This window comes from Nuphar pumila, chromosome 12, assembly GCF_984573655.1.
Source record: "Nuphar pumila chromosome 12, dmNupPumi1.hap1.1, whole genome shotgun sequence".
NCBI lineage: Eukaryota > Viridiplantae > Streptophyta > Magnoliopsida > Nymphaeales > Nymphaeaceae > Nuphar > Nuphar pumila.
Window position 1 is genome coordinate 5,003,526 of NC_143260.1, and position 16,904 is coordinate 5,020,429.

Consider the following 16,904-nt stretch of genomic DNA (forward strand, 5'->3'; position numbering starts at 1 on the left):
CTCCTTCGAAATGCAACATCATATTAAATATGTAGTCCCCCCTCTGTGTGTGTGTGTGTGTGTGAGAGAGAGAGAGAGAGAGCCCAAACTCTCACAGGCATCTGTGTCAGTCCCAAAAGGAAGAAAACAAACCCCTCGAACCAAAACAAATAAATAAAAAAGCTGGTGGTCCTCCCATTCTCCTAAAACCAAACTACAAGAGGACGAGAGCCTCGTGCCTCCCTCCCCACTCCAACTACTAAATTAATAAATGGTGTCATGTATGTAGGTGCATAGTTACCGCACATCATCCAATCTCTTTCTCTCTCTAGCCCCTTCATCCACACCAACCCCCCCCCCCCCCCCTCAATTTCTTTCTCTCTCTACTCCTTCCCCACCACCACCAATCTCTTTCTCTCTCTCTATAATCCTTCATACACACACACACACCAAGTCTCTTTCTCTCTCTAGTCACTTCCCTTCAACATGGCATTCCCATGCCATGGACCATCAAAAAGGCAAAATAATCACCTTTTCTTTACTTTTTCCCCCCTTGTAAATTGCTTCCCCTTTTTGTCGTCTTGTGGGAAACCTTCGGTCAAAATCCTCGAACTCACCATTCAAAAGTAGCCAAATATCAGTTTCCTTTTAAATTTAATAAAACAGGCTAACAAAACTGAACCCTAAGCTTCTTATATCATGACCTTCCAAGCCAACTATCCTTGGTCAATACTCCACGAGTAACACGACCGCTTCTTCTTTTGAGGAGCCTAGTCTAATCTGGCCTAGACCAAAGCTAGACTCTGTATAGGCTCAGACTGGGCTAGCTTCCGACTAGGTCCCATGAAAGCAGCCCGTGTTCGCCAAGCCCTGCGCCAATGTACCAACTTTCTTCAGAGCAGCTTATGGATATATAACCCACTAGTCCATGTTGTCTAGACTTTGGTCCTAAGATTTGGATGCAAACTAGCTTTTATTTCGACAGCACCCAGCCTAGTCTAACTACTCCATGAATCAGTATATTGAAAACAAAGATTGGTTTCTATCATTTTCTACTACTGCTTTTTTAACTTGAACTTCTTTAGTTCAAAGGCGAGAAAAAAAAACACTGAAATAACAATAATAAGTCGCTTTCCTTACAAAAGATAAAGTATGATTGAGCCAAACAGACCCTTTTTGTTTTCCAATTTTACCTGGGAAAACCGCATCGGTGAGACTAGAAAGGCGTAAAATGGCAAGGATAGTTGGACTTAACCAAGTGTCTGATGACTATGGCAAGTCAAACATTAGCCAAGCTATAATATGAACCGAACCAACCTGACAAAGCTTGAAACTGAAAGGATGGCAACTGTGAGGGGGAGGGGGGTCTCTCTCTCTCTCTATATATATATATATATATATACCTATCTATCTTCATTGAAGACGTCCACGAACGACGGGCAACTGTGCATGTGCACACTGGCAGTTCACGGCCTTGGCTTTGTTTTGGATGTTTGTGCAATGCACATCACCCATGTGACACCCTCCCCTCCCCTTTTTTTAATTTGCTTTCTTTCTTGTGACCCTTGTTGTTATTATTGCACAAAACCCCATTTGGGAAAGCTGACAAAAAAGCCCATTTGCATCTCCTCCCCATCACCATACTACCCCAAAACTGGGCCCCCATCACTTACCTTCGTTCTCCCTCTCGTTTCTTTCATCAAGTCGTCGTATACTCTCCGTGTTCTCTCTCTCTCTTCCTTCTCCAGGTAGCCACAGCCACATGTAAATAAGACAAAAAATCGATGGCATTTCGTAAAATAAGGAAAGCAATGATATCTCTCTCTCTCTCTCTCTACCCACCTTGGTAAGCGAGAGATCAGGCATCCACACTGCTTCACACACAGAGAGAGAGAGAGAGAGAGGACAGAACAGAAGGGGAGGGTGGCGAGAGTGCGGTCCATGAGTGGTGCGGCATCTTGTGATGGGCGGTGGTGATGACGATGACGATCACGGATCCGGAGAGAGCGACGTACCAACACCATCATCACCACCACCACCGGACGAGCGGTAGCGAACTCTTCGTCTGCTTCACGTCCCGCGCCTCCTCCTCCTCCTCCGCCTCGATGATTAAGCTCGCTTCTTCCTCCGCCTCCTCCTCCACCAAGGCCTCGATTCTCAGCCCTGGGAGGACGGACAAGCTGCGGGAGGCTCCGGCGAGCAGGAGGCTCAAGGCCAGCGGAAGCATCAAGGGCCAGTCGAGCCCCATGCTCTTCGCCACCGGGAAGAAGAGGAACGGCTCCAGCTTCGAAACGCAGGAGCCCACCTCCCCAAAAGTTACGTGCATAGGCCAGGTGAGGGTGAAGACCAAGCAGGGGAAGAAGAAGATGAGGGTGGGGACCGATGGGGAGGCGAGTTTCAGCAAGAGGGAGCACTACCAGCACGAGGAGTGCCTCCCGCACAGGAACCAACGTTGGAGCGACATCTTTTGCTTCAGAAAGGAGATATCTTTCAGCATTTGTGAGGCCATTAGGGAGTTCGCTTGCTTCCTACCCTGTGGTGGTGGTGGGAGGGCGTCGGAGGCATCTCCGGCGGCGGCGAAGGATGAAAGCAAGGAGAGGGATGGGGTGTCGACGGCTTGCGGGGCCGTGTTCGCCAAGTGGTTGATGGTTTTGCAGGATGGTGATGAGAAGAGGGTGAGGGAGGAGGTACCCATCGCGGGTGGTGGTGCAGCTGCTGCAGCGGCGTTGGTGGCGGTGGAGGAAGAGGAGGAGATTGAGGGGAAGTTCTTCAAGGAGGAGCAAGTGGTTTGTTTCAAGGAAGGTGGGAAGGATAATGAGGAGAGAGAGGGAGAAGAGGAAGAGGAGACGATTGTGGTGCCACCAAGAAACGCTTTGTTGTTGATGAGGTGCAGATCTGATCCGGTGAGAATGGCTGCTTTGGCTCACCGGTTCTGGGAGTCGCCAGTTGTTGCTAGGCGTCAGGAAGAAGATGAAGAAGAGGAAGAGGAAGAAGATAGTGAGGAGGAAGATGAGCAGGAGGGAGTGCGGGAGAGAATGGAAGAGGAAGAGGAGGAGGTGTTGGTGATTATTAGAGAGGAGAAAGAAGTGGACGAAGAGGAGGAGAAGGAAGCTGAAGAGAAAGGAAAGGATGTTGATGAATTTGTAGAGCTTGAAACGCAAGAAGTAGAAAATGAACTTCAAGAGGGAGAGGAGGAGGAGGAAGATGAAGGAGAAAAGGAAGAGAAGGTGAAGCAAGAGAAGGAACAAGAAGAAGATGAAGTAGCGGTAGTGATACTGGAAGAAGGGGAGGAGGGTGAGCAAATTGAAGTCTTGGTCTTGCAAGAAATGGGTTCAGAGTCTAAAGAAGATGGTGGTCAGCTTTTGGATAAAGTAGAGTCAAGTGAACCCCAATTAGAGGAAAGAACAGAGAAAGATGAAGAAACAGAGGAGAAGGTGGCTGCTCTCCGACCCCAAAGAAATTATTCTCCAGACAGTGAAGATACAACTGTAGATACAAGCTTAGAGAAAGAAGAAGAATGTGAGCAACTTCTAGAGAGAGAGGAAGCACCCCAAAGCACCACCCCACAAGGGGAAGAAGAGAAGGAAGAAACAGGGGACACCCACCAAGCTGTTACAGTTTTGGAAGGTGAACAAGAGGTAGCAAAAAAAGAAGATAAGCCCATGGGCAAAGTCCAAGAATGTAATAGTAATGAGAAGAAGATAGAGGACGAGGAAGATAAAGTAGAGAAGAAGAGAGAGAGCAAACATGGCGAAGATGAAGAGGAGGATGAGAAGCCTCTACCAGACTGCCTCTTGCTGATGAGGTATGAGCCAAAATTATCAATGGAGGTGTCAAAGGAGACGTGGGTGTGCAGTAGGGACTTCCTCTGGCACAGGCCGATACGCCACGAGAGGAAGAGGCAGCAAGAGAAAGCAGCAGCAGAGGAGGAGAAGGAGAAGAAGCAAGAGGAGGAAGAGAGCAAGAGGAGGGTGAGCACAGACGAGCGGCCGCAGAAGAAGTCGCCCTCCATGGCGAAGCTCATCGAGCAGAAGCTGGTGAACGCCTACGAGCCGTTCGTGTTGACTCGTTGCAAATCTGAGCCGTTGAGATCAACTTCTTCGGTTAGCCGTGTGCCGGAGACCTGCATCTGGAAGACCAGGAAGCTCTACAGGCCGTATCTTGGTATGGGGTTCTGAGATGGGGGAACTTTTCCGACCATGGTGGTCGCCGGAAAGTTGGAATTTTCAGGTGTAGTTTGCCACTTTTTTTGTTTTCTTCTGAACTTTGTACATTTTCTTCTTTTTTTCTAGTTATATTTTATTTTTTTACCATCCTTGATCATTGTAACTTTGTTGTGCTTTCTTTCTCAATATAAAGGGTTATTATTTAAGATGACTCTCTCTCTCTCTCTCTCTCTCTCTCTCTCTCTCTCTCTCTCTCTGTTGGTTTTATGTGTTTGTGTTCTTGAATTCTAGAACAAAATGGATTTTGAGTGAAGTGGCAGTTGCACCTAATAAGATCGCTTCAACTCTGAAAACGGTTTTGGATTCATACTTGGGAAAAATTCAGGACAAGGAAATTCGGCTCAGCAGGGAAAGGAAAGAGACCCCACGGTTTTAGATTCAGACCTAGGAAAGAAATTTTGGGGACAAGGAAATTCAGCTCAGCAGGAAAATGAAGGTACACTGTTTTGAATTCAGTTCAAAGAAATAATCATAATTCAGCTCACACTGTTTTGGATCAAAGAAAGAATCATAAAGAAAGGAAAGTAATGCATCCTGAAATAAAGGAAGCTGCTCATATGACTACTCTCAAACAAGACAAGATCAATTATGGAAGAGAGCTTACTCGTGGAAAATTATCTCACAACAATAAGGCCAGCTCTCACCATGACAGCAAGAGTGAGGAGGATCTCACTATGGCAAGCTCTCTCAATGAAGAAAGGATTCATATCCAAGGCAAGAATGAATCAGGACATCTTGCAAAGGAAAGAAATCAAGCCAAATGGGTCTTACAAAGTAAGAATCAATCATTCAAGGAAACCAAGGAGACAAATTATGCCAACCTTTCATATCTAAAAAATGAAGTGGAAAACACGCCTCAAGCTATCTTGTATTTTGAATTCTATTTTGGAAAAGACGACTTTCAAGGAAAATCCTTCACTTTTTTATTCTTTAGTTTTGATTTTGCTCGGTAGAGCTTGCTTAAAACTTATGAAAGTGGTGATGAATAGTATATCATAGAGAGTGGTTTTGAGATCGTAGACTTAAGTCACATCGACCGAACATGTGTGTTGTGTTCCTTATCTCCTCTCTATCGCTTTTCCTTAGTACCATCATAATCGGGAGGTCTCAGGTTCAAACCCAGAGAGAGAGAGAGAGAGAGAGAAACTATGAATTGTGGTGTTTGTAAGGTGAAGCGACTGGCCCTCAAATAGGCGCATCAAGGCCTTTTGAGCGCAAGGCGCGTAGCCATGATTGGTTATGCAACCAGGGACTTAACTTCTGAGTTAAACGAGCAGATCGTTAGATCTGCGGGCAACAGCGAGCTGCTCTGTAGAGCAGTGGGCAAACAAGCAGATTCGCTTGACAGTGCTTGTTTTTAGGTTTAAAAAAGAAAACAAAGCAAGCTGACGAAGGGGTTTCAGCGATTGCTTGTTGCTTTGGCTTCGGAATTAATAATTTAATCCCTCCGCTGCTTGTTGCTTGTTACCCCTTGGAGCCAAAGATCCTGTATCCCTAGAGACAGGATCAAAAGGGCGACTGCGGAGCCAAAACACCTGTTGTACCCCTGGAGAAGTAGGAGCTGAAGCGCAGCCAAGTAGGTGGGGGGTTAGGGGGGAGGACCCCTGTTGCTCAGTCAGCTAAAAAACCCAGGCCCAAGGCCTGGGAATAAAAGTTGAAGCGCGGCATCCGAGAGTAAGCTAAAAAAAATTAATTTTTTTTGATAGTGCAACTTTGTTGGGAATTCCCGAAAGGGGAATGCCCAAGGCATCATTGGGTCATTTGAGACTGATCTTGATGGAACCTGGATCTCATTGAAACAGACCAGATCCAGGTTTGGGTGGGCTTACCAGCCCATTTTTCAGCATGAGCTTGTCCTGTGTTTGACAAGCCTGAGTCTAGATTCACATCGTTCCAATGATTTTTACCAACACAGAGGTTTCATCATTTTCAAATTTCACCCACAAGATGGTTTGGTTCCTTTATGATCAGTGACTGGCTGTAAACGTGCAATTTGGGCACTGTTTCGGGCTAGTCATAGATCAAACATACAAAATGAGATCGATGAGTTGTTCCATCACTCGTGTCCCTATTCTGCTGATGCTCTAACACGAACTGATGCCAATTTTTATGCAATCGCCATTCAAAAGTGACTCAGCGAACCCATATGACCAATGTCCATAGTTGACTCAAATCAACTGAGCCAAGCCTTGCCTAAACTTCACCAAGTCAACCAACATTGGAATGGCCTAACCCTGGTCTCGAACCAAACGTTGGTCTTAACTGACAAACTCGGGACTAGGGCATGCATTTCACTGACTGTGGGGTGTCCATAACAAGAAGAGCTGGAATGGGTCAAATCCAGTTTGGCTCAGACAACTTGGAGATTATGTTTCTAGTCACATCCCAAACGGGGCCAGAAAAGCAGTCTTTCCTTCTGAAAATGCCCTCTTTTTGTTCTCTCCTCCCTTTGTCCCTAAGGTCTTATTTTCAGATAAAGTTTTTGCCTTTCTTGATCATGAGATTATCATGCCTGAACGCTTTTCCCCTCAAGATTTGCTCCTTTGGTTCTTTTGCAGTTTATGGGTGATCCATTTGCACTCACTTTTTTGACCAAGCCCTTTTTAGCTTATGCAGTCTTTGGATTTATGGACATTGTTGCCATGCCAATGACTCCTATGAAATGTTTGTATAAGCATGTGATTTGGATTTCCCTTTCTCAAGTTTGTGCTTTTATTCCTTATCTGACCCACTTGGGTTCCCATTAGAAAAGTTGCATCTTTTCATTGTATCCAAATAGTTTAACTGATCCCACTGTTCCAATTAGTTTTATCCAAAACCTAAACGGGGCCTAAACAAAAAATATATAACTATATGATCAATGAGTATCATAAAAGAAATTGATGAAGTTAAGGACACAACCTTGTAGGGGTGTCAATGGGTCAGGTTTGTTTCGGACTCAGGTGGAATCAGACCTGGCCCCGATTTTTGGGTATGGTATCAGGTCCGGACCTGGGTCTAATTGGACTCACCATAGGATAAATCATACCCCGACCCAATAAGAACTACATGAACCAGACACAGGTCATACTCGGTAAATTAATATTTTTTATCATTTTTATATTGAAAATTTGCAGGTCTTAATCGAAACTCTGGTTGGGCCCAGGTCTGGTATAAAATTTCACAAACTATACCCAACTCCATGTATTAATCTGACCTTCGGGTCCGGACCTGGGTCTTAATTGGGTCTTCTTATTTATCAGCATACCCAGACCCTATAGGGTTTGGTGCGGGTCAGGTCCAAGTAAACCTGATCCATTGACACCCCTGCTGCCTCGTCCATCTTCATCATGAGTTTGACTGTGAGCATCGATTTGCCAGGCATTTCTAGTGGTGCATGCTAAACAAGTGTTTGTGTTTTATATTGTTGCAGGTCACCCGAGTGGCAGCGGTCTTGGGAAAAGGTACTGACTCCTTCACCCCAGGTTCGATTCCTACCGGGTGTGAGTGTGCCTTCAACTGGTGAGCTCCGTAAGGGCTTGGGTGTCAGTGCCCTCACCCGGGTTTTATGTCGCAGAGGGACAGGAAACATTAAGTGACCAGATTCTCGGTGAGAGTTATTGTTCATTAAAAAAATGAAGAAAGTGTTATATATTGCTGTTGACAAGTTAAGGTAATATTTTTTTTGTTGGAAAGATTAATCTAAGAAACTTGCATAATCCTAACTATGAAAACATAATCAACTACAGGCATATAGTTTTCACAGCAAGCAATATATACCCACTTCTCTCCATCCCATGGCAGCACTCAATGTTTATTTGTGAAGTACAATCAACACACTTTGAAAAGCCTTTGGCTTGGTGCACCACCAAGGATAGACCTCTATCAGAGCGCGCAAACCCAACTTGGTGACTATTTTATAGTCAGAGAAGCCAGCATCAATAAACAGCATCTTCCATTCCTATTCATCCCTTTTCTTCCCCATGTGAAGCACCATCGTTGTGAGATCAAAGCACAATTGTGCTTCATTAGACTCTTGATCGGTCCATTTCTTCCTAACTATGGCCACAATGATCATCTTCCCACCCACTTTGGGGATGGCCTCCTAGAACCTCTTTAGTATCTTCACACACTCTTCATCCTTCCAAGCAACCCGGTTTTCGGTGAGGGTTTCTCGTCATAAAAAAAATTAATGCCTGATGCTATTTCGCGGCTTGTTTGGTAGGAGCAGCTAGTGCGTGTCACCTTGTGTTAGGACGTTGCAGGTTCAAAACTCAATGGTATAGTTGTATAACTGGTAGGGGTCTGCCTAACCCCAGCTTGCCTTTCAAAAAAAATGAAAAAATACATGCGCTAACGGCCTTTCTTTTTTTAGATAACTATAGAGGGGAAACACTTCAGGTGTGGGATCCGATAGAGAGTGAAGCCATCTTGTATGACAGAGTGTGGGATCCGATAGTGTGAAGCCATCTTGTATGACCGACCACATAGCAAGTTAATTTGTTGCACATAACTAATCTTATCATTTTTTAATTGGGATATTAATTAGGGAAAAGACTTGGATCTTGATCAAACAGCATATTGAAAAGTGTAAAATGATTTTTTTTTCCCCAAAATCTTTCTTTTTCTAAGTTGGAAATAAGCTTGATACACTGATATTGGGAGGGGTTGGGTTTTAATCCATGAGAAAAGGAATTCCAAATCTCCCTTTCCTCACACTACCAAAAAAAAAAATCACAGAATGTTTTGTAGTAGCCTAATAACCTTTTTTGTTTCCATATTTTTCATTTTTTTTTAAGACAACAAAAAGAAAACCATGCTACCATGTAATTGAAATATTTAGGTTCTGTTTGGGAGCCTTGAATAGGTGTCTTGCAGTTTCGTCTCCCTCCAACTAAGGATGCAAATGGATCAGATCAGGAACAGCTTAATACATAGGAAAGTCATATCCGAATCGTGTCAGAATAGCCAAAAATCACAAAACTTGTGTCCTGGGATCCTGTTTATTTGCATCCCTATCTTCAAGTTCGCGCTCTCTGCTATTGAGTGCAGTAGTGTTGCCAAAACCCTCCGTCGGAAATGGAGTTGGCAGCCCCAACACCACATTTCAGCACCATTCCTAACATGATCTTGGCAAGTCCACCCTCAGCACTATATTTTGACAAAAACATACTTGGAAACACATGAAAATGTTGTTTTCATCATAGCCTTGATTACCAATATATGCCCTAAGAGCTCTCTCTCTCTCTCTCTCTCTCTCTCTCTCTCTCTCTCTCTCTCTCTCTCTCTCTCTCACACACACACACACACACATATATATGTGTGTGTGTGTGTGAAAGGGGGTATCATTCCTTTTTTCGTGTTTTTAGCTTTAACGATGGTCACGACCGACGCTAAATCTCCCTTTATAAAAAAAAATGTTTTCCATCACTGATCTTGAGTGATCAGCGGCAGAAACGTGTCTGACGTATCATCAAGACACTTTACCCCATCTCTATATGTGTGTGTGGGAGAAGTGTTACAATGTCCTGTACTTTTGCATTTTATAAAATTGTATTTTCTTATCAAAAAAACATCATTCAAAAGCCGATCTCTTGGACATATTGAATCCATCTATGAAATTGAATGAAGACTGTAATACTTAGTTAAATAAATAAAATGAAGCATATAATAGTGTTATAATCACCCATGAATTGTTACTATGCTAGCTAATATATTTATGAGTCATGAATAATTACGCATACAATATGGCCAAAGGATTTCCCAAAGGACTACTATTTCAAAGATCCAGATCTTGCCTATATGCAAAAAAATGGTGTAAAGCCTCCCTTCCAAAATGTTCTCATCGATTTCAACTAGCCCCTCTCTATTCCCCATTGATAACTAACAAGGATCACTGAATGTAACAAGGCCCTGTATTCATTGTTCAACTTGAAGTAAAATACACCAGAAAAAGTAACTATGATTACTTCGCAACAAATTAAAAGAAAAAAAAATCAACTTCTTGGAGTTTCAGCATATATTTTTAATTGCGTGTTGTGGAAATACGTCATTCTTCCAAGAGAAAGTTTCAAATTGATATAGATGATTTAGCAAACAGGCAATACAGAACAGCCTATACTCGGCAACATATAAGAAAGCCTGAGTGGTCTAATTATGTAGATAGTTATTTAGTGAATAACAAACAGAATCCATGAACTGAATCACTAAGAAATATCAATAATTTCTTTCAATTAAATCATAAAAACACGATTTCATACACGAGCAACAAAAAGAACACATCCAGATCCACCAAATGGAGAAAGTACAAGTCATTGCATCTGACAAAAAAGACTGATAAGATCTCTAAATACAAGCTACTAAAAGAAACAAAATTTCACCAATTTTCCCTTCTGAAGAGGAAAAGAAACAGATATTGGCGCCACTAAAAATGGCACTAAGATGGAAACGGAAGATCAACTGTACGCTGGCTTTTAGACTTAAAATTTCAGCCAAATCACAAGCAACAAAATTTCCAAAGACTTTTTTGCAAGCAAGCAATCGTCTCTGAACTTTGAAAGGGCAGGAAGTGTAAACACAATGAAAGGATATATGGTAGTGATAATGATAACTTTGGCAGCATCCGTACAAGACCATATGCTACCTTTCAGAAATTTGTATGCATGATTGCAAACGGAGCAAGCCCCATCCAATACAAATCGTGGGGTTGTCTCGAAGGACCCAAGTACCAGACCAGAAAAACAGGAACCAGTTAGCAAATATAATTAGTTGCTACAAGATGTAGCAAGCAATTCCAAGTCCCCGACTAAGTTCTGTACTGGCTGCCCACATCGTTAACATAATAACCAAATGGAAATTTTGGTTCATAGTCAAAGCCATCATTCACTGGAGCTACCTCATTTGTAACCAAATATGCATTGGCAGCATCACCCTTTTGAGTAGCCTTTGTCCTTCCCTTAACAAACCTTTTGTTATCCACAGGAAACTCTGCTGAGAGCCTACCCATCTGCTGCTGCAAATCCACCAGTGAATCACCATTTAGCTTTCCCTTGGAATTCTTCTTTCCGTTAGCCATCTTAAGTTCCAATCTGTATAATGCACATGCATCACAATTGTTCAGTTCATATTCGTAAAGATGCCATTCGTGCAGACCCACTGGCTGAGGATCCATATAGTATGACCTCTTCAAACCTCCAAACTCCATCACTTGCTTCCTTGATTCATGCCAACCACGGCCACTGTAATCTGGCAATGACCGCTGCTTCCTATTCCCACTTTCAAAAGCCCTCCTAGGCTTATCAAAGAATAACCATTCTCGAAGCATTTCCCCCTCAAGAACAGAGAGATCAAAAAGCTCTGCAATAACAGAAAAAATATATTATATCTGATACAGATATCAACAGCGCCATAAATTAAATATTTTGCTTCTCTAAGGCTCTGTTTGGCCCCAAAGGGGTTTGGTGTAGTGGGATTGGACCTAGGCCACTAGGCAGCTCGTCTAGGTTTAAATTTCATGGGCATCACCCCTTACGCAAGCCGAAGCGTGGTGACTCCCTGGGAGCAAGGGTTAAGCCCACGAAGTTTTACACTGCCAGGATAGCAACTGTAAGTACGGCAGGCAAAGCCAGCGTGGCTAGGTCTCTGATCCTGTGAGTGGTTTCTCGGTGTAAATATAAAAAAAAGGCCCTGTTTGAAAACCCGTAGATGGTGGTGTTGGAGTTTTCATCACCATCCGTGGTTTGGGTGCACTTGTATTTTCCAAATCCGGGAGATGGGATGAGAGTTGGTCCTCCCATCTCCCAAATCCAGCTACATCCTGGAGAGGATGTAGTTGCCGAATCCAGTGGCTCAAGCATTAACTATTTGATTGTCCCATCTCCCAAGGTTCTCGCACAATTAAATACTTGCTTTTTCCTTCTTGAGTGCTCTTATGTGGCAGTTTGACTGCTGTACTTGAGAAGAATATGCTCAATGCAGTTAAAATCCTAATAGCGTCTCCCAAAAAGATGAAGGATTTGATCAATCCTGTAGCTTCCAAATCCTGGAATTGAAAAATCCAGGATTTGGCATCTCAGAAATAAATACAGGATTCCAAACAGAGCCTAACTGATCATTCAAAGCTATAAACTATAAACTAGGCTGAAAAAAGAGTAATAAGTATAATGGATAAAACCGAATGTGGATCGTATAAAACAGTGGGTGACATTAGCAATGTCACCCACCAACCACAGCCACTAACCCTCGTCCACCCTCTGTTCAAGTGGGACCCAGGGGGCGGAGGTTAGTGGTTGTGGTTGGTGGGTGAATTGCTAATGTCACCCACCGTTTTATACGATCCGCTCTTGATAAAACCAATTTAAGGATTCATACCAGGTGTGTTCCATGGTGACTTTGTGGTTGCAGCACCCTCACACTTGGGAATACCGACATCCTTTCCTTGTGTTTTTGCACTCAAGGCAGCAAATAAGGGGCCATCTTTTAGGTCAATACCTCCCGGCCTAAGGACAGGTTTCATCCCAGGTGGGCCTTCTTTCAGTGCAAGACTAGCATGAAAATTGCTGCAGTAATCAGGAAACCATTCCAATCCTTGAACAGGCCGAGGGCAATCCCATAATGCACATTTTGGACCCAAAAAGGCTGCTGGAGGGGGACTGATGCCAGGAAAATCAACTAAAGAATCCTCAACCTGCTGGCCAGCAGCCGGAAAACTAATAAAAATATCATCAGAAAAACCTTGATGCAAATCTACTTGAAACTGATCCAATTTCGTGGTTGCGTCCAGGTTATTATTGCCAATCACATGCAGAAGTCCCTCGCCAGGTGGGCATTCGCATCCATAAACCACCTCATGAAAACCATGCTCTTCTTGGGTATGATTTACATAATATTCCTGAGCAATCAAGTGTGGGTCTTATTATAGCTCCATCAACAATCATACAGCACTCACCAAGTGCAAACAAAACCATAGTTGAACATTACAAAACACTTGCAACGATTGAAAGAAACTATTAGGATAACAAAATCTTGGGATGATTTAAAGAAACTATTAGGACAACAAAATTCCTTAAACAGCCCGATTCTTCACCAAATGATCTCCGGAAACAAAGAATAAAAGCAGCATTCGTTAATAGTCGCAACCCTAATCATGAGATTCAAATGAAATCGACTAAAAAATGGGTTCCCCCCAAATGTCACCCAACCTATAAATGTTGATAGTATGTGCAATAAAAGGAACAGTCCAAAACGGCAGTAATCATAAGCCAAATCATTGTTTTATAAATTGATTAATCCTAATTAACCAACCAACAGTTTCCAAAAGCTGCAAACAACAATGATCATGAACCAGAGTACTGAATCAACAGATTTTGCAAACCAACGAAATATTACCTCAATCTTTGTGCTCGCCGGAATAGGTGCTAGTTTGCTGGTGGCATCGTCGTCCTCTTCGCAGAGCTGCAACAGCCGGCGGATATCCGACGACAGATCCGAACCCTTGCTTGCCTCCTGAACCAAAATTGAAGGGAAAAGAAGAAATTCAAGAATGAACAGGACAAAGAACAAGACAAGAAAACTACCATTTTTTTAACGAGCATTACCAGCAAAGAATTCGCGGGCGAGACCTCGTTGAGCTCGGCCTTCCACTCGCTCAGTATCTGCTGGACCTGTTCCTCCAGGAGGGCGACGTCGCCGACCCGGCTTTCCTTCCTCGCGAATTGAAGGTTCGCAAAGGCCCCTTCCAGATCGTCGACCCTGTTCCGGGCCTTGTCCTTGTAATTCCAATGAGACGCCGACTTGGCGGGACCCTTCAATCTCTTCCCCATCGAAACCCTAGTCAATCCCGATACACAACCGACCCTAATTCTCCTTCCGAAAGCCAAAAACGAACAATTCCGTCAAAGATTTCAGCGAGGTGACCGATTCTTGCTATCAAAACCTTAGAAAACCTCAACGCAAAACGAAACCCTAGTTCTCCGTGCTGAAACAAGCAACTCCGTCCAGAATTCCGGCAGGACCCCAAATTCTTGCGGCTGTCGAATCACTCTTCCGTAAAAACACTAAAAGAATCAGAGAGAACTCTCATAGCCTAGCTCTTTCTCTCCAGAAACGAGCGATTTTCCTTCTGAAACTCCAGCAAGGACGCCTACTTCATGTTGGCCGTTGAATTCATTCCATCAAAACCCAACAAAAACCGAATCGATTTGGCGACCCACCAATCTCCTCGCAAGATGGAAGAAGCCCTAGAAATCCAAGAATGGAAGCAAAAAAGCCCTAATTCCACCTTCCCCACGAATGTAACTCACTTTGTTCAGAATCAACGACATCATTCTCTTGCAGAAGAACTCAGAAAACCTAATTCCGTCGAATCGATGGCAGAGGGATCGGAATTGCAGAAGAAGATGCCACAGTGAACGATCTAGGGTTTCGATCAATCGAGGGAAAGGTTCTTTCTTCGGATGCAAACTGCAAATAGAAAAAGAAATGTGAGTGTGTGAGGGAAGGAAAGATGGGCAGTGCCGGCCCGAAGTGGAGGAGCTGCTTTTTCATGAGAAAAAAACTTGGCCCTCCAAATTTTCATTTTTTCCCTCCGGCCCCTCGACATTCTTCGCGTGATCAATGTGCTCTGTTCTGGTGAAATGACGAATGTAGTAGCCTGACCATTCTGTTGAATTGTGCCGCACCTTTTGAAAAAAAAAAAAACATTAATTTTTATCATTTAAAAAATAAAAAATTCAAAAATGTGCCTGACTGAACTAATATTAGTGATAATAGAATAAATTTTTCAAATTGTTCAAAACACGCCTAGACGTATGCTCCATTAACCTAACTTAAGTCACCGTAGTTTTCAATTGGGTTATCATAAATACAAATTGAATTTAAAGATAAAGATTTTTTTTCCCACAGAACCTACCAGGTATACAACCATATAGTATACCATTGGGATTCTAACCTTCGCAACACAAGGTAACGTGCACTTACTGCTCTCTCCTTATGAATAAATAAATAAATTTCATTGCCCATGAATCGTCGCAAGAATATTCATTTAAATGTCGTTGGAATGTAGTCGAAAGATCACTAGAAGGGTTGGAGACCACAAAAACCTTAGTGTTGTGAAAATAGGGCACCCGAATGCGAAAAAAGGGGTTGAGAAATGAAACATCATTTATATACTATAAAATTTTGTAATACTGATGCGATGCGAATATGAACTTTTATAATATCAAACTTTCACAAATTTTTCATAATTTAGTAATACGACGTGCGATACTCTTTTAGAATTTTATAAATTATGGACTTTTGCAACACATGAAGGTATTTTTGCAACATAATATGCGATACTCGTCACAATTTTGCAATATCAGACTTTCGCAAATATTTTTGAATTTTGCAGTACTTCATGTGATACTCGTTCGTAATTTTGTAAGGTATGAACTTCTGCAATCGTGAAATGGATTTTTACAATGTGCCTTGCAATACTCTTTTGTAATTTCTCAATTATCGAACTTTCATAAATTTTATGATTTTCGTAGATGATTGCGCGATACTCGTCTGTAATTTCATAAATGTTTTGAAATTTTGTAATGTTTTTTGAAATATCGCAACCTCGGATACGATTTTGTTAACGAGTTTCATTGGTGCATTGTTTTAGCATTATGACACACAAAATGGGAAATTTGCATCTTTGAGGGGTAAAAGCATCTAGAAAAATTTGAAACTTGTGAAATTGTCTATTTGATGGATTTGATAAATTGTGGGGCATTTTTTTAAATACGTCATTTTTTTATCGTATAATAATGTCATTTCCTGTTTTAACTATGATATATTATGGATGTTTTTTTAACTTCTAATAATTTGTTGGTATTGCCATTTTTTTATATTTATATTTGGACATTATTTAGAATAGTTAATACAGTTCTTATTTGTTATCACATAATCTTCTTCATGAATAATCGATTTCATTAATTTATATATTTTTTGATTGGCAGGTGATTAGGTCTAAAATAACAATTATATCAAGACCGTTGAAACTGAACCCGTTAAACCATATGGGTCTAACATTTTTTCAGCCACTCACAAACTGGAACCCAGACCCAAATAAAAATGGGTCGGTCTGGATTTAATTTTTGAACCCGATTAAAAAAAGGAACAGAACCCAATTGTACCTGACCCACACATGCCCAAACCTGAATTGGATTTATGTGTTACCTCATTTTCTAATGTTTTAAAATTGTCAATGCATATGGTTCTCATTATTGTTACTTTCAATCTTGATAAACGTATTTGATATCAACTTTTTTTAAACATTTGAGTTATTTTATAAGGCCCGACCATATGGGTGGGCCAGTTATCTAGTAAAATATAAAACATAAATATCACATTAATAATGTAATAATTTCATGTTAATAATGTGACAATATTAGTGTAAAATCACGGTATTTTCAAAATAGGTGATACATTGAAAATGTCCCAGTTTTCTTAAGACTATATATGGGTTTTTCAAAATCTCACTATAAAATAAAGGAGTTTTAAAAAAATGACTGATATTTGTGACTGAAATTTATATTTATACAGACCAAATTGAAGGTGCCTTATTTATTTATTTTTTTACACCCTCATGATCAAAGACCTAGCTGTGCTGGCTTTGCTTGCGGTACTTACAGTTGTTGTCTTGGCAGCGTACAACTCTTTGGGCTTACTCCTTGGCCCTAAGGAGTCCATCAA

At 41.9% G+C, this 16,904-nt stretch overlaps 2 protein-coding genes across 2 annotated transcripts; one reads left to right on the forward strand and one right to left on the reverse strand.

Moving 5' to 3' along the window:
- Positions 1-1,828: 1,828 nt before the first annotated feature.
- LOC149819748 (uncharacterized) lies at positions 1,829-4,351 on the forward strand. Its single transcript, XM_089983378.1, has one exon. It carries the CDS (start codon positions 1,956-1,958, stop codon positions 4,155-4,157), a length of 2,202 nt encoding a protein of 733 aa, XP_089839504.1. The 5' UTR covers positions 1,829-1,955; the 3' UTR covers positions 4,158-4,351.
- A 6,075-nt stretch (positions 4,352-10,426) lies between these two features.
- Positions 10,427-14,776, reverse strand: LOC149819749 (transcription factor VOZ1-like). The gene is made up of 4 exons (XM_089983178.1): positions 13,781-14,776; positions 13,572-13,688; positions 12,555-13,074; positions 10,427-11,540 (listed from the first exon to the last, which is right to left on the reverse strand). The coding sequence occupies exons 1-4, from the start codon at positions 14,003-14,005 to the stop codon at positions 10,990-10,992; spliced, it is 1,413 nt and encodes a 470-aa protein (XP_089839304.1). The 5' UTR covers positions 14,006-14,776; the 3' UTR covers positions 10,427-10,989.
- Between the last annotated feature and the right edge of the window lie 2,128 nt (positions 14,777-16,904).